This window comes from Archocentrus centrarchus, chromosome 16, assembly GCF_007364275.1.
Source record: "Archocentrus centrarchus isolate MPI-CPG fArcCen1 chromosome 16, fArcCen1, whole genome shotgun sequence".
NCBI classification, from domain to species: Eukaryota; Metazoa; Chordata; class Actinopteri; order Cichliformes; family Cichlidae; genus Archocentrus; species Archocentrus centrarchus.
This window is the reverse complement of record NC_044361.1, coordinates 29,994,877-30,012,652: the sequence shown is the minus strand read 5'-3', so window position 1 is coordinate 30,012,652 and position 17,776 is coordinate 29,994,877. Positions and strand designations below refer to the sequence as shown.

Below are 17,776 nucleotides of genomic sequence, written 5' to 3'. Positions count from 1 at the left end.
TCAAAATGACCACACTTTCATCATTCCATTAACATTGGGCTTCTTCCCTGGGAAATAGAGTTATAACAGTTCTATGTTACTATGTTGCACAGAAATTTTTATGTTACCTTTTTTAAGTATTGAACGTGACACTTTGACACTGTGAATATATGTTCTGTAAAACCTTTTTCCCAGAAAACTAATAAAAATAAAATTATAAAAAAAAACAAACCAAACTGACCACACACCTGACATTCACTGTTTAAACTAAGAGGCAACCTTGGGACCTGAAAAATGAAGCCAAAACCTCCAGTTCCTCTAGTGCCCACTTGAAGCAGGCTCCAAACGACAGACAATCCCCACAGAACCCCTTATTAATATTTACAACATTAGAAAAAAAAAAAACTTAACTGAGCACTCCACCCTCTTATCCAAATATGGTAACTCATGGCTCCAAAAAATAAATGACAAAATAAATAAATAAAAACAAGAAAATGGAGGCAGCAAAACAGTTGAGGCTTCCAGAAGCAGTGTCCAAGCAGGTGACCTCATGGTCACCATATCCATGTTGTAATCATCCGTTACTGCCACGAAAGGCTAAACTCTTTACAAGAGCAAAAGCATTTCTTTTTAATAGGCGGATTCTGTTCTTGCTGATTAGTTGGGTATTTTAATGTGGTATGTGTGGGACGGACACATTTCTGGAACCAGAATAAAGTGACTACTAGAGGAACAGCAGTTTTTGCCACTTCCATGTTGGTTTCATTGTTCAGCTCCACTACCCCCAAGACTGCAGCTTGATAAACACTGTATTGAACAATGCAACAGTTCAGCACAATAGCTCTTCTGTATAAAAAATATCTATGCATATCTAGATCTCTATCAATCACACACAAGAAAAATGACAGGAGCTGTAAACACATCACAGACTTCATGGTAGAATAGTTTATCTTAATGGCATCTGTGCAGGCTCACATGAAAATATAAGGAGTAGAGCAAAGCAAAAAAAAAATGGATTTTAGTATTGCAGTTAATGCTGTCAACTAGCTGGTTACAAAACGAGTGATGAGTCCTTAAATGAAAAACCTAAATGCAACAACTGCACAGTGGTGATATAACAAGCTGCACAAAACACCTCTGTGTCAGACAGAAGCTGCTGCTGCAGCTCCGAGTAGGAATACAAGCTTAGTGCAGTGAAGTGAAGTGGAGGATTATTAGGCTTCAGTGACAATGATATTCTTAAAGGGCGTCAGACACATTAGGCGCTGCCTACAGAACTCCTCTCTTGTTCACTTTAAGGTAGCGAAGGTGTTTTGACAGATGGTGGTGAGAAGGCGGAAGGAAATACGAACCTCTGAGCAGAACGGAGCTGTCACACACCCTCCCACTAAACACCGTAGACATTAGCCGACACAGACACTCACACACTTACACACACACAGGTCGGGCACAACCGTCCAGACAAGCTCGCCAAGGAGTAAAAGTCTTCACTCATTTCTACGACATTATACCGGGGTTCCTGAATGTGACGCATCAGCACTGAAATACAGCGCGGTAAGAAGTTTATATTTTCTTGGTCTTCCTTTTGTTTTTTTTTTTGGCAACAGTTTTGTGGAAAGCGAATAGAAGTTATAGAAATTAAATAATCTGAAATAAAAATGAAAGATGAGGCGCAGGCTACAGTGAATGAAAGGGAAGTTGCGCAGGACGTGAATCATTCGTGGCAAAAAAAAAAAAAAAAAAAAATCACCGTATGAATTTCTTTGCCGCGAAATAATGCGGTGAAATATTTCGCGGCACAAACCGACCTTTAAAGTAGGCTATAAATATGTGAGCAGTAAATGAGTGAAGATTAGTTTTCTTTTTCTTATTTCTTTGATATGCCACGTTATTTCCGTGAGATTTGAATTGCTATGCATATGATGCGTTTGTGACCACAGAGATGCACATGGCCACTTTGATACGCTGCCTCTCTTAAGAACCATATAGCTGCTGTCATCATTAGAGCCCCGAAGACTGTAGTTTTCCAAAGTGCATCCTCAGACCACCGTAGATTTAATGGGAACTTCTGTAAAGTGAGCCATTTAATTTTACCAGTTGACTGTTGTTTTTGGTGGTTAGCCCAATGAAAGAATGACTGTTGTGATTATACGTTTCTCTAAGCTGTCCCTCCACCTACAGTAAACAGCTCCAAACCAGAATCGAGCCTGCCAAGTCATATATAGCAAAAAAGAATTGTGTCTCATTGTCTGTGTGAATGCTCATCTGTTTGGGTTTCTAGATTCAGCTTGAATCTATTTCTATGGATCACGGAGACAAAAAAAAAAAAAATATTACTAAGCCTGCATCCTGCTGGACTGCAGTATCCTGGTTGAGGTTGAGCCTCCTTAACAAACACAGATGCACAACCCACACACCCACGCATCCACAAACAACAAAAAGGTGTGCCCGTGACCAAATATGTTGTCATGCACCCAGATGGCATAACAACTAATTTAGTTTCCTTTCGATTTTTTTTTTTTTTTTCTGGGCCATCTACTTTGTGAACCATATAAATCAATTCAGCTTAAAAGTGTAAATGGACATAACTGGCATCACCACGGTGCCTTCTTTTGTGTTACTTTTAACAAACAATTCTACCACTCGTAATTAACAACAAAAACAAACACAGTGCTGCCTGCTTTGTATGGCAATACCAAGCCACAAGAACACAAACAAGACCTGAGTGTATTTTGGAAATGTATGGTGAAAATATAACTCATCATTTTCCAGGCTGTTCCTAACTTACCAAAATAGAGAGGACCTTTTGCTGATGAGTACCCTCATGTATGCAGGAGGGGTCCATAACCGTGGCGATGACAGACAGTTGAGAAGCATGTCATTGTAAGGATGCCACTGTGACACTCTGCTGTCCGCCATTTTTTTCAGTCAGGACTAGGTTCATGTAGACCAGAGAAACTGTACAGGGGCATTGCTTAGTCTCCAAACTGCTGGTTATTGTCACAGCAGTAAAACTGGATGAATGAAATCCTTTAAAACAAAAAAAAAATTCCCCTCCCGATAAAGAAGGGATGTTTGGTTAGGACTTTGCAGTGAGTTAGCTGCAGCTGCTTGTGGTGAAGCTCAGTGCCAAGTTGAATGGTGTTCTCGTTTGTCGTTGTGGATGATTAGTAAAGACTGATGGAGGAACTCTCAGCAGCAAGTCATCATTTGTCTTGCTAGCAGCAACAGTAGCTCCTTAATGACAAACAAATGTCAGATGACTGCAGTTTTTTTTTTTTTTTTAAAGTTAATAACCAACTAAGAAAGCTCAAATCTCAATCCCATCCTAAACAGTGCTGCCAGTGACTTTGTTATCCACTGAACGCTAAGAGGAAGCGCCATATTTCAATAAGCAAGCATTGTGTCAGGGACAGTTGCTGTGGCTTTTTCAGAAATAGAGAGAAGAGTGTCTCAGGGGCACATATAGATAGCAAATGCGACTCCAGCTGCCACTGTGGCATGGTAGTCTTAATGATAGGGCAGATGACTGAGCGTTTCTTCTCATACGCTTTGAGCTATGTATCATGTTGCTGTACCATTGTTGATCAGAGCTACTTTTGCCATTACATGAAATACACAGCTGATGAGGATTACACAGCTGTCATTCTCTGCTCTGAGGGGAGCCTTAATCGTGTGTCTTCATGCATGTGAACGTCAGCCTGTGTTAAACTGAGACATTTTTGTGTTCTTTTTTTTTTTTTTTTTTTGCTTATCTACTTAGCATACTTTGCTCTGTCTGTACTTCACCAGCATTGTTTCTCTAGCAGTTTCACTGCAGACCTGCTTTTCTAGTTTGGCATGCTGTTCGTGTTAAGTTTGTTGTAGAAACTTTATGAAAAAATACTTAAGATTGAAACCTGGAAGACTAAAGTTAGACCAGGATTTGCTTATGAGCTGACAAATAAAAAAAAAAAAATCTGAAAGGTTGACACAAACATGGTTTAGGTTAGCAGATGTCAGAGTGATATGTTCGGGGTTAGGATACGTTTGAGGAAGCAGGCACAGAGATGGGTTCATAAATTCAAAATTTTCAGTGTAATAACATCTGTGTGCATTTGCATGCATGTGTGTCAGTAAGCATAGTGGTTCCGAAATCTAGTAGTGAGTGATTAAAGACCGTGCTTCCTACTGCCTTTCTGAGAGGCTGCAATCTCAGTGATTAGACTGCCGACCACACATTGTGGAGCAGAGACAGCTGCAGCTGGTTATCAATTGAACTTTCAGGGTGAAGCTATTGAAATAGATCTTGCTATCTTCTTCTACCAACTACAGGGAAAAACGGTGTTATGGTTGCACAGCTAATGCCTAATACTGTGCATACATGTTGCTGAAATTATGTTCTGGCGTGTTAATAAAGCACCCGTTCAGAGTGGGGAAAAAAAATGAAAAATGCCCGCAACATGGATGAGGTAGATTTAAACGTTTTGTTACAGAAAATTAAAAATAATCATCTTCGGTTCAAGTTTACCTCAACAGCTGGTTCCAAGGCCAACATCTTTTCATGTTTAAAACAAACTTAAGAAGGCTTTTTTTTTTATTAATTTTACTGTTTAGCTACCAGATGCTGAAAAGAACCACATCTGAATGCCTTTGCTGAAATGTGCACAGTAAGCTAAACTCGGCCTTAACTGTCTGTTTAGGCTGGACTTTCAGGAAATTATTCTCTGAAAGCCAAGAAAACAACAAAAAAAAGAAAACAGAAATGAGGAAAGTGGGAAGTTCATAGAGCATGAGGAAGAGGCGGGGGCAGATGGATCTATTTCAATACTCTCCAAAATAGTAGTGGGGATGCACGCTGGGACCACCATGTGATAGCGTGCGCTGCTTTTGAAATCCATGTCATGTGTAGTTGCCAATTTCCTCCTTCCTAAGTCCCTGAAGATGGCTCTCATAATGAAAGATCAATTACTTGATCCCTGGCTTTTATTATACTCTGAAGATCATATGCCACAGATAATGCCCTGTGGACCTTGGAAAGGACTAGACCCTCTTACTATAGAATTGCAATTTGGGCAGTTTGCAAGTATGGCCCTGAAGGAAATGAGAAGAACCATCATTTGAAGTTTAATGTCGGCTGAGGTCTGCGTGCACAGACCATTCAGTCCAATGAGAACATTACTTTGCTGTTGGATTCATTGCAGATCATTAACCACAAGCAAATGAATGTAGCCACAGAGGAAATATGTTGTTTTGCATCAGTCTAGTTGCTTGAAGTTGAGGTTAAATATTTAATGTTGGACTAGTCAGGTGTGAGTTTAACAATAACCAGAGTTCTTAAAGACTAGACTAAATGAGAACTTTGTTAGTGTACATAGTGTACGATACGTCTACATTTTCACATGTAACTTCATATGTCATACACAGTGGGTCTGGTCAAGTACAGCACATATATATTATTTATATACTAAAACTGGAACAAGTTATTTTATATTTAAGTGTCAAATATGTAAAGAAATGCTGAGTAGTACAAAAGATACTGTTTTTTTCTTCCTGTTTTTTTTTTGGATTTATTTAAAAAAAGTGCCAACATTTACTCGTGAGCAGTCAACAGAGAAACATTTCTGCCACCAGTTTTATATTATTTTATGTTGCTCTGAAAGTCTTCTTTGTTAACGGAACCGCAAAACAATCCATCATACTGATAACTGCATTTCTGAATAATTATTTTATAATAATTTTGGTGGGCTGAAAAGATAAGAAGTCAGGTGACTGACATAAGACTGCCCTCTATGCAAATGATCAGTGACTAAATAAAACTCCTTCTGTTTAAACCCTACACTATCACAGATTGGCTTCTTCCTTTTTCACAGCTGTTGTATTTCTTCACCCAGCTTTAGCTTTAAGCCTCTTTTTGAAGCGCATCTCGGAGGCTTTATCGCTGTTGAATATTTTCATTTAGGGGCTTTTTGACTCGGGCTTTCTTAAAATTTGTTTTCCCTTTCATGTATTGATCATCCAACCGTTTCCTCAAATGAATAGGTGATGTCATAATCCTTTTTTAAACATGCACACTGCATATATTTCCAACAAACCTAACTTGGCTGTACAACACTTTTGTGTTACAGTTTGAGGTAGGCTGAGCGCAGTGATGTCCAGATCCACAAAATCAGCCTCGAGATCTCGGAGCCGCTCAAGGTCCAGGTCAAGATCCCATTCCAGCTCCCGCTCCAGGAGTCGCTCCCGGTCTCGGTCCAGGAAGCACCGTTATAGGTATGAACAATCCTCATTTCTCAATAGCTTGTTCCCGGATAAGCTGCATTTGCCTTGATTGCTAAAGATGGTTGCCAGATCTGACGTATTAAAGTAAAATTTAAAAACTCGATCTGTGTAGGAACTCTTAATTTCTCTCAAAGGACTGGGAATGCAATGTGCAATAAGATTTGAGTTCGAAAAAATATCTATTTGTGTACCTTTGATTGCCATCTGTAGGATTTAAGGAGTTTGGTTTTCATATGAGTAGATGGAGCTGGTGGAGCATATTAGAGCCTTTGAGTCCTACCCAAACTCTTGACTCAGCCTCTGGATCCACAGGAAATTAATATTTGAGAAAGGGTTCAGCTGCCGGTTAGTGAATTTACTTAAGGTAGTCTGTTATATTATTGCACTGCAACATATGGGAATGTTTTGCATTATATTTCACAAAATTTAGGGAGGCATTTGTTGTTTGTTGCTGTGCTAGTAATGCTCTGATTGAAGCGTTTTCTGCTGGCAATGATGTGCATTTGGGAAGAAACAGAAAGGCTTCACTTTGATGCCTTTGCTGTTACTGGCAGAGTGGCACCCGCATGGCAGTAAAATGGCAGGCTAGCTCATTTCCTGGCAGTGTTGCAGCTTGTATTAAAATTAGCATAAAGAAAAGTCATGGAAGGAATCTAATAGTTTACTCTTCTTGAACCCACCTTGCACATGTGCAAATGTCTTTGTGGTAAGGCACGCTGGTACTGGAAAAGCATAAGTTTGAAATCAACAAAGATTCAGAAAAAAAAAAAAAAAAAACAGAACAAAAAAATAGAAAAAAGCCCAAAAACAAATGCACACATGCACATTGGAATTGCTTATTTTCCTGCATTTGGTGGGCAACATGTTAGAAAAGGAAACAGAGGTCAAGTCAAAGGGTGCTTAGTGGCAGTTTGAATGGCTCCTGGGTGAGCACATTTAGTGTATATGCTGTCAAATTTAGCCAGGGTGTGAACATTAAACCACCTCTTTCCAATGCCACTTTGCCTTATTTTAACACTGTCACCCCATTTACTAATTAGAGCCACAGTTTACAGAAGTACACAGTCTGAGCTCACCCTATTTTCTTGCTCACTGACAAACCATAAGTAGGAAGTTGAAACAAATATCTGCAACAATTTGGTGGGACAGATTAGTCATCTGTGTCTAAATTTCCTTTTAAAAATCCTCTCTAAACTTGCTGAAAAGCCCCTGTAATTGGCAGGGATAGAGTCAAAGGATTCAAGCAGTTGTAGATTTCCCACCCTTATACGGTCCATGTGACTCCCTGTTCCACCAGAGCTGGCCAGAGGAGATGCAGTATTTGTAGTTCGCACTGTGAGTGTGCAGTGCTGCTCATTGCGCTGCCTCTCTATTCCAATGAAAAAGCACGCTAGGTGAGTTATCTGCTTTTCATAGCTCATTCATAATAAATTTGCATGTACTGTGGTACAGTTTTAATTTCTCAGTTTAGAATTTTGCTTTGTAGTATTTTGTAGGTTTTTTTTTAGCATATTTGTAAATTACTTAATGCACTTAACATTTTAGGAAAGTTTAAATATGAATACTGAACTGCTACTTTTTATGTATCTTTATAAAAGTTGCTAAACACACAGTTATGGATTAAATACTTTGCACTACTACTTTGTTCGAAACAGTCATACTCTCTAATATACCAGTGGAAAGCTGTGGATAGAGTGTTGAAATGTCCTTTTAAAATAGCATGTTGGTCTGATTAAATTGCTGATTTGAGAGAAGCGAAGAACATATTGTTATAATCTCAAGACTCGTGTAAAAAGTCCTGGCTTAGCATGCTGTGGAACACTTTTTATCTGAAGTGTAGCAGTGCCACCGTGTGGTCTAGTCTGACATTGCAGCATGCTCAGCAACACACTGAACTTTGCTTTTCTCCATTCGTTAACATAACATAAAATTTACATGGTTCATAATTTCACAGAAGTTAAGGATTATTTTCAAAAATCTTTTTCAGAATATTAAGGATTTTTTTTAATGATAAAGTTTATTTTGAAAATAATCTTTAATGAAAGGAATTGTGTTTTTTTTTTTTTTTTTTCTGTGATTATACTAAGAAATATTTCGCCAAAGTAACATATGGCTGCCAGATACATGTAGACTGCCATACATGATGTGTTTTATGGTTTGAATAGGTATATCATTTAGAAATTTTAGACCAGTAATAACCTTTTTTTTTGTCTTCTTTATTCTTTCATAGCTCTAGATCTCGGTCTCGGTCTCGGTCAAGGTCAAGATCAAGATCTCATTCTCCATCTTATAACCGGGAGAAGAAATATCCGCGGGGTTACCAGAACAGTCGGGAATTCCGGGGCTACCACCGCGGCTTCCGTAGGCCCTATAACTTCAGGGGCCGAGGACGGGGCTATTTCCAGCGTGGACGCTATCAACGAGGTGGAGGTGGCTACAACAACAACAACAACAACAATTATCGCCCCAACTGGAAGAATTTCAAGAAGTTTCCTCAAAAGCAGCAGCAGCAACAATATCAACAGCAGCAACAATATCAACAGCAACAACAACAGCGGCAGCAGCAATACCAAAACCATTCACAAGGACGCTTGCAGAAACGCTCAGGGAGTTCCCCTCATGGTCACTCTCACCACTCTGACAGATCCTGTTCCCCTTTATCCAGACACTCGCATCATTCTTCCTCCTCCTCACACTCCTCCTCTCCCAAATGCAGGCCAGCGTCGTTGCTCGCTAACCAAACCCCAAAAGATGTGAAAGATGAGCAGTTGGCCTCCAAGGACGTTCAAAAGGGAGGAGAGGGAGAGGATGAGTCAGGGGAGCATGTTGCGTTACTGGCAGGAGATGATAGAGAGGGTGCAGGTGTTGGGAAAACTGAAGGGAACTGGAAAGGCCTGACAGACTACAGCAGCAATCCAAAGAAAAACAGTCCTCTGGCAAGCTCTGCTGCTACTGTTGGTCAGAACAGCCAAACAGCTAACCAGTCTAGTCCCATTAAAAACATGAACACCACAACCAATGGCACCCCCACCTGGCAGATGGTGTGTGGTTCATCCTCAACTAAAAAACCTTCAAATGAAGGTTTAAGTCAAATCCTTAACAGCTTTGACTTCTCCAGTGAGGACTACCTGGATGGAGATAAAACAGCAATCTCCATTGCCTTCAGGAAGTAAGGCCAAGTTTACACTTATACTTCTGACATTATTTTAGCAACCTGAAACACAAATTGTTGTTTGGTTCTTCTGTTTGGAACCTGAATGACTATTGTTAATTTTTGGATCTGATTTCATTTTAATGGGTATTCTTTACTGGCAGATATGTTAAGGTTATACAGAAAAGGGTAAATTATATGTCTATATGGTATAAACTAGTTAGAAACTTATTATAAAGATGTCACTTAACTCTAGCTCTGTGTGCAGCATATGTAGCAGAGTGTGAATGAGAGCTCGGCTGACAGTAGGGCAAAGAATATTGTAAACAACGGTCATAATATAACCAATATCTGAGCTACTGCAAGCATCATAGTTCACATCAGACAAATATAAATAACATAGGCCAATACAAATATATCTGTGATCTGTCAATATTTGCCAACCAGTTTAGTTGAGCCTTACTTTGGGTAAACTACACAATAATTTTATCTTTGCATTTGCTACACTGTAGTCCAGATAACATATTGATTATCTAAATGTTTTCCTAGTTAAAACCAAATTACTTTCCTTTTTATTTTATGTTCATAAATAAAATGCATCCTACATAAAATGCTTGCCTATTTTAGATGGAGCTCTTTATCTCTTTTTCATTCTTTAGGTTTTTGGAAGAGCAAAGCAAAAAAGCAAAATCTTTGGAAAATGTCAAGAACACAGAAGCAAACTATATGGATATGGAACAAGAGAAAGTAAATGGCAAAGCTTCTGCAGTTATCACTGATTCGGTATCAAGAAAGTACAAGGAGGACATTGATGCTGGAGTGTCTCTGAACAGCTTTTTGAAAGCTTCCCCATTTCTGCCTGCTGACAGGGAAGAAGAGGATGAGATGATCATCAAGCCTCATTCAAAATCGCTTCAAAAAAATTGGAATAATGGAGAAGTGTCCTCTAAGCCAAAGACTCCATCAGCTCGAGAACAGTTTGAAGAGTGCTTTGGCAAGAGGCAGAAATTTTCTAATAATGACATAGATGCCATGGCAGAGGAGCTTTATCTCAGTGGAAGGCAGGATAAAGCAGCACCCATTACTGCTGTCTTTGCCAAAAGGGAGTTAACAGGAAAATTCGAAGAACTGTCCCCAGACTTGAGTTGTAAAGCCAGGAATATGGCAAAATCCCCATCTACTCCATCTCCTACACCACCAGTATGGAAGCACTCTGACAGAGACATGTTTATGATCAGAGGAGAGGACTCGCCTCTCATGTCCTCGAGAAAACAGGAAGCAAAATTTAATGTTAGAATGGATTTCCTTGGAGATAACCTGATAGGGTGAGACTTGTTCAATGGGTTCAATAATTCTTCCTTTGAATGTTCTCTAGCTAGAAAACAAAATTGTAGCTTGTTTTATTGTAATGACATTCAAGGGACTAAAGAACTTATTTGTCATTTCAGTTCTTCGGGTATCTTAGCTGAAGAGCGACAGTTGTCTCAGGACCTTGTGCAGTCTTCTAAAAAGGATCAGGAATTTCGCTCCATCTTTCAGCATGTTAAGGCTGCACAGTTACAGAGAAGTCCCTCTGAGCTGTTTGCTCAACACATTGTCACCATTGTTCACCACATCAAAGGTGAGTCATGTGTGAGTCATTTCTTGCCATATTATTCATGTCTCAGAAGGATCTAATCTGCTCTATTTATGTACACAAAACAGGGCACTCAGCAATAAAGATTGCAAATCATGGTACCTGACTGCCATGACGCAAAATTCATATAAAAATCAAATAGTTTGTCAAAGCAGTCCTGATTGCTTTTCGGCATTATTCACAATGGCTTCTTCAATAAAATCTGATGTAACCATAGCTTTTACTTCTTACTTTTATACCCAATCAGCTCAGCACTTTCCGTCTTCTGGCATGACTCTAAATGAGCGATTCACCTTGTACCAAAGACAAGCTGCAGAGAAGGAAATGATGAAGCCGAGAAAAAGTCCAGAGATACACAGGTAGAGTCGCCTATTGAGTGACCCTCTCACCTTCAGTGTGCTGTGGCTTCACCTCCTCTTTTAACAGCTTTCAGGTATTTTTTCTTACCTTTCCTCCCTGATAATCAACAGACTATCTTGGCTTATTTGTGCTCATGCTTGGTGGAGGTCAGTTTTATTTTCCCAGCAGTTTTCTGTTCTTTTTTCTGTTTTGTATTGTCTTGCCAGTTCGATGTAGCTGACTGTTTTTTGGCACCTGTCGTCTATTTCTTTCATACCATGCTGATTTCTTTCTTACAGGAGAATTGATGTTTCACCAAGTGCTTTTAAGAAACACCCTCAACTTTTTGAGGCGATGAAAAGCTCAGAGGATGGCATTTACAAGGTGACTGAACATTTTGACGTATGAAGTATATTGGAATAAAGCAAACAACCTCAAACAAGTGAGAAAGCCAGATGCCTTTAGACTGCGCTCTCTGAAAGGCCATTGCTTTCTCTGAAGGGAGAAGCTCAAAGTCTAAGAAATGCAGAGGCAAAAATAAGGCACTTTGACTTTGTTGTTTGTTATATCGCCTCACATGGTGAATGGGTTGTATTGTGGGCACAAGCCTGACGAAGGCTAATGAATCAAATAAGGTCAGAAATGGAAGCCTCAGTGCCAAAGCTGTTCAAGGGACTCTAAGCAATCGTCTTCGTAAGTATTCTTTAAAAAAAATAAGGAACGGAAATAACCAACAGCAAGCACTTCATGTACCTGTGCTTATGTTTACATGTTTAACATTCTGAGTAAACCCTCATAGTGTTTCTTTATTGATGCGCATGGACACATCTGGTCAGCTTTCAAATATGCAGAACAAATACTAAGGACTAAGTAAACTTAAATGAAAAGCTTAAATTAGCATGAACAATCACATGCCTTGTCTGTCACTATTGTGAAGGAGCCATATTGGTGGTTTTGCATGCTTTATCCAAATACCCATAAAGTGTTCATACATTGGTCTAGTCCCCTAATGTTTTCCAAAGCCTGATGCCATTCAACGATTGGTCTTGGTTCACGATAGCGATGTAACATGATTTCAACTTGTTATGACCTGAAAATTGTTTGAAATAGAAAATATATCACAGTCAACATTTGAGCAGATCATTGATCAGTGACTGTTCTGAAACCCCCCCCCCCCCCACCCCCACCAAAAAAAAAAAAAAAAAAAAAATCTGTGTTTTGAAAAACACGAGTGCGTGGTGTTGCTGAAGCTCAGGCATTTAAAATGTGGGAATCATTTGCTGGATATTTTGTTGCCATTGAATAGACGGGATGGATCCTTTGAGTTTGGGATGCTGTGAGAAGAGAGGTCTTCAAAACGCTCCAGTCTGAGATCTGACCATGCACTGACATGCCTTTGGCATAAAACAAAGCTAGCTAAATGTTGCCTGTGGTGTACTGCCTTTCTATACAAGACCTTGGAAGTTGAGTGTTTGACACCATATATAAATAGCTACAGAAGAAGGCAAAAAAAGTAACAAAAAAAAGTAACAAAAAGTAATTACAAAAAGTAATCCTAAAAACACAGGCTTTGGAAAATGAGATATTTAGAAAATACTAAAAACATGCAAAATTACTAGTCTGGCCCTTTTAAGTACACTGAAGAATTCACTCCAAAATGGCTTAGTTTTCTTTATGCCAGCTAGTTGTCACCTGGGTTTTTGCCTTTTTCCCATGCACTTCAGTATTTAGTTTATAAATCAGCTTGGCTGAGAGAAGACTAATAGCCTCTACATGCTAATCCAAAGTCTATCCACGACATTGTGCTTTGTTTTGATTTGCTCAGGATGGTGGGGAAAAAATGAAGGGTGACCCAATGGACCTTCGCTTGGATATTGAACGCCGTAAAAAATATTCCACCCATGAAAGATATTATAATCAGGATCAAGGAAGAGAAGTGGGCGATTCCCCAGACTCTAGTAAAGAGAGATCTGTGGAAAACTTCCACAAATACCACAAGAAATCAAAGTATGTGCAACTGTCTTGTACTTTGTATATACCATTATGATGACTATTCATGTTCAATATATCTTACACTATAAACAGTTGCATGTAAAGGAATTTGCTTACACAATCCATGTGTAGGAAAAGTAAGAAGAAGCGTTCTCGCTCCAGTTCATCCTCATCTTCCTCATCCTCCAAGTCTAATAAAGATGAAGATTTACCTCAAGAGAAATCTGATTCAAAAGATGGAGAATTTAATATGGTCCGACTGGGTCAAAGAGAGTCATCAGGATCAGCTGAAAGTGGACATCCACATGGAGGATTTGTAAGCCTAATAAGGAACATGACTTGTAGTACTATATGCATTATAATGGATATTTTAGATTATACATAGCGTGATACATTGTATCATACATTGCCATGTATCAGTGATTTTTGCTTATTTGCTTATTTTGAGCTTATTTTGTCATTTCTTCCAATTATAGCAAGTAAGAATCCGTGGAAGGAACTGGAGCAAAGGAAATTATCAGAGTAACATTTCATACAGTAATCCTGCAAACATGGTAGTAAACCAAAAAAGTGAAGACTGGGACCCAGAGTATACTCCCAAGAGCAAAACATACTACTTGGTAAGATTGATTTCTTTCCTCATTCCTTATCTCTTTCCTGTTTGTCAACCTGTTTCCAAAAATGTTTAGATGCTGCTTTTAAATGCAAATAATAATAGCATGTAATTATTTGTAAAACATTTGCATTCTACATCTAATAAAAACTGAGGGCGTGATAAATTCTGAACAATATATACAGATTTTGAAGCAATATATGTTGCCACCCAGATGACATCTTTGTAATGGAAGGCATGGCTTCATTTAGCAAGACAATGCCAAACCCCATTCTGTATTTCTGTTTGCAAAGCTCCTCTGTAAAAGAGTCCAGGTGCTAAAGTGGCCTGCCTGCATTCCAGATCTACTCACCCAACATGTGGAGCATTATGAAGCCGGCATTATGACTAAGGAGGACTAAAATGTTAACCAGCTGGAATTTTATATCAAGCAAGAATGCAAAAAAACATTTTACTAACAAAACTACAGTAAATAACCTCCTCCATTGCCAAATGCTTAGAAATCGTGTTAAATTAAGAGGTGATGCAAAACGGTGGTAAACATGTCCTTGTCACAACTTTTTAAAACCATATTGCTAGCGTCAAATTCCAAAAGAGAAAATCCAGCCAGCCATCTGTTTTCTTAGCCACTCATTCAACTTATACCTCATTTACACAGACTTCGAGACTAGTCCGTGACCCTCTGGCAACCTGTCACTAGTGAAATATGTGTATTCCCCATTCAGTTGGCAAGTGGTTTGCTGGTATTTGCTGTGAAACCAGATGCTAAAGTCCCAGTCACATAGACCTAGAGACCAGTCAGCAACCCCATAATAACCACCACTCACTAGGGAAAAAGTATATTCTCTAGCCAGTTGGTGAGTGGTTGATAGAGGTTGCTGGCAGTCTTTAGTTGAAACTGGTTGCAAAGAGGTACGTGGTACTGCACTAAATGGCTTTGGTCACTCTTAGATTACCACGGTGGACTGTAGGTTGCATGGAAGCTGATGACTTGTCTGCAAACACTCAGCAACTATTCGCCTAGCTGTAATGAAATGGTGAAAAGTGCAATGCAAACCAGAAATAATTATTGTTGCATTTGTTTGCATTCAAGTCACTGTCTCCATGCAACTACCGAAAACTGTATAATGTGTTAGTGATCATCATATTAGTCCTGTGTAAGTGAGGCCTTAGGGTTGCAGGGGCATGGGGATGGAGTCTGTCCCAAAGTCCTTTGAACAGTAGCTACTTCATCACAGATTTTTTCAAAAAACTGTTTCTCAGCTTTGGCATCTGATATGTTGAATTTGTGCCTTAACGTATATCCCTCACATTCTCCTAACTTTTTAGCACGATGACAGAGATGAAGAGTCAGAATGCAAGTGGATGGACAATCGGGGTCGAGGGAGGGGAAGCTTTACTCGTGGAAGAGCAAGATTCCTCATCCGCAAAGCCACTGGGGACTACAATGCCATTTGTCCAAAGTTCCAGGTCAATGTGGAGCAAGGTGGCATGCAAAAAGGAGAGATAGAACAGGACCATAAAAGGGCAGAAGTCGATAAAGAGAACATCTGAGCAGTAAAGGAGTCTGCTGAAAATCTTATCTATATTTTGTGTTCTTATAAGATCTCACTGAGTGATTTTTATCCACTGCAATGGATCAATACATGCAGATTAATTGTTTTAAGCTATTCCTATGAAAACATTTATACTTTAATTTCAGCATAGGGTACTTCGTCTGACTTGACACAACCATTTCCTACATCAAGACTAGTAAAAGCGCTGTTTAAGACAAAAATGCTGTCTCTTGCTTTTGCTTTATTTTGGTAAACTGAAATCTTCCATGCAGCATTTTATTAATATTCACACATTTTTTTTCGTTACTGAGTACAAGTACATTATTGATCAACAACATAAGTTATTGTACTGCAAATATATTAAAATATAATTTAATTTACAAACAGTGACTCTGAAAAGGTATGCTGTTTTGGCCTATGTCTCAGCAATAGGTACGTTGTTCATGATGACATAAAAGCATCACTGTTCAGCCAATTTGGCTCTCCGGAAATGACACTGATCTGACAATGGGACCAAACTGCACATGATCATAGATTGTGGCCTGCAGTCTGTCAATACACAGCATACAACCAATTTACAGCGCTAGCCAAAAGCCATTTACAAAGCTTGTGAAGCATTTTGCTATCAGACTAGTAGCATTTGTTTGTTCTTGGATACCACTTCAGTGTATAATATTGCTAGTGATATTGATATTGATAGTTCTTTCTGCAAAGACTTTATTTTAGTTTTTGTACTCAGCCATGCAGAATTTTTGACTTCGATTGTAAGTTGTTTTTACTGCTATAGATTTTATTGTATTTTTTATTGAGGCAAACTTTTATTCAGCATAAGAGGTTTTAGCAGTGATGTCAACTGTGTGCGACTGTCAACATAAATGAGAGAGTTGGTTTAAAATTAAGATTTTAGTGTGTAGTTTACAGAAGAAAAAAAAAAAAGTCTACCCATGTTTCTCTAACAGAACAAGAATGTTTATTCTGTGCATATCAATGTTTTTTGTTTCTTTAAGTCTAGAATTAGACTCATTTCTGGCTATCTGCTCATACAACTTGGGTACATAAGTGTACCTTGCTGTGGGTGCACTGGTCTTACTTACATATATTATAGGCCTACAGATTAAAATTTACATTTTAAAGTTAACTTCTTAGGGAATATTGCTTATTTTAAATAGTTGCTGTCACTGTTTTTTTTTTTCTTCTTCTTAGAGACTGTAAATTAAAGAAACACTGATTACTTTCACATTTGCCTGGATGTGTCTTATTGAAATTTGATAGTAACCAGAGTCATTGAGGTTTTTTTTTCCATTTAACGTGCATTATGCTCCCAGAGTCCACAATCTACCCCAGCTAGCACAGAGGGATACTAGTCACAGAGTATAATCAGCTGCAATGTATATGGTAAATGTAAATGAATTGGTCACCACAAGCCCGGTGACCAATTCGACAGACTACACACCAGAGGTTCTTGAACATATTACAGCTTAGGCTGATTTGTGACATCAATAAGAAGTGCCTATTGCCTGTCTGGCTATAAAACACGTCAATCTCAAGGCCCGCGAGCCAGATCCGGCCTGCGATGTCATATACGGCTTGTGAGATGATTTCATATAGCTATTTGTAATGGCCCGTGAGTAAATAGAGCTCCCACCACTTATACTACAAATCCCACAATGCACTGCAAGAGATGCCAAGCGGGCCAAGACCTGCACATTAACCGCTTTGCCACAGTGTTGCCTACTTAGCGACTTTGCCAGTAGATTTAGCAACTTTGTTTCCCAAAAAGGTGACGAGGACAAATTACCGACTTTTTCCAGTGACTTCTGCGACTTTTGGAGAAAGACCGGAAACCTGAAATCCTCTGCTGTCACTGTGTTTTGTGTACATAAGGCCTTCGTACTGCGTACCTTTCTACTCTTTGGCATCGACCACACCTCACTTTGACCCCACCCTCGGACCTCACTTAAACACCAAGCCCGCCCACCCGCTCCTTGCTGCGACACAGATTGGGACCCAACCCCATCCCTGGACCTGCTTCGGCCTTTATCAACTTCTGAGACAACCGACAGCAAGTTTTCTTACACAAGTCGGTCCAGATAAAGGAGGAGGGTGGAATGTAGCTAGCAGTCGCACCCCACATAAGCATTTTCGTTAAATTTGGTATTCTAAATTAAACAATACCGGACAAAATTGATTTATGTAATGTGGGTCTAGGCAAAGCATTAAAGTTATGAAGTTATTTCATAAAATCCACT

At 39.2% G+C, this 17,776-nt stretch overlaps 1 protein-coding gene across 3 annotated transcripts; it reads left to right on the top strand.

The window, feature by feature from the left end:
- Nucleotides 1-1,277: 1,277 nt before the first annotated feature.
- thrap3a (thyroid hormone receptor associated protein 3a) lies at nucleotides 1,278-16,483 on the top strand. 3 transcript variants are annotated; one of them, XM_030750696.1, is made up of 11 exons: nucleotides 1,278-1,533; nucleotides 6,087-6,231; nucleotides 8,471-9,409; nucleotides 10,051-10,716; nucleotides 10,840-11,012; nucleotides 11,275-11,386; nucleotides 11,666-11,750; nucleotides 13,192-13,373; nucleotides 13,491-13,674; nucleotides 13,835-13,978; nucleotides 15,301-16,483. In XM_030750696.1, the coding sequence occupies exons 2-11, from the start codon at nucleotides 6,110-6,112 to the stop codon at nucleotides 15,523-15,525; spliced, it is 2,832 nt and encodes a 943-aa protein (XP_030606556.1). In that variant the 5' UTR covers nucleotides 1,278-1,533; nucleotides 6,087-6,109; the 3' UTR covers nucleotides 15,526-16,483. The 3 variants fall into 3 exon arrangements, with proteins under 3 accessions (XP_030606556.1, XP_030606558.1, XP_030606559.1); XM_030750698.1 differs by lacking the exon at nucleotides 1,278-1,533 and adding an exon at nucleotides 5,807-6,000; XM_030750699.1 differs by lacking the exons at nucleotides 1,278-1,533; nucleotides 6,087-6,231 and adding an exon at nucleotides 7,542-7,634.
- Nucleotides 16,484-17,776: the final 1,293 nt, after the last annotated feature.

What these genes read in the sequence shown, in the direction of transcription:
- thrap3a (XM_030750696.1), top strand. Translation starts at nt 6,110, where the DNA reads ATGTCCAGATCCACAAAATCAGCCTCGAGATCTCGGAGCCGCTCAAGG. An exon ending in CAGAGGATGGCATTTACAAG is followed by an intron (nt 11,751 to 13,191) that starts GTGACTGAACAT and finishes TGATTTGCTCAG; the next exon opens with GATGGTGGGGAAAAAATGAA. An exon ending in AGAGCAAAACATACTACTTG is followed by an intron (nt 13,979 to 15,300) that starts GTAAGATTGATT and finishes CTAACTTTTTAG; the next exon opens with CACGATGACAGAGATGAAGA.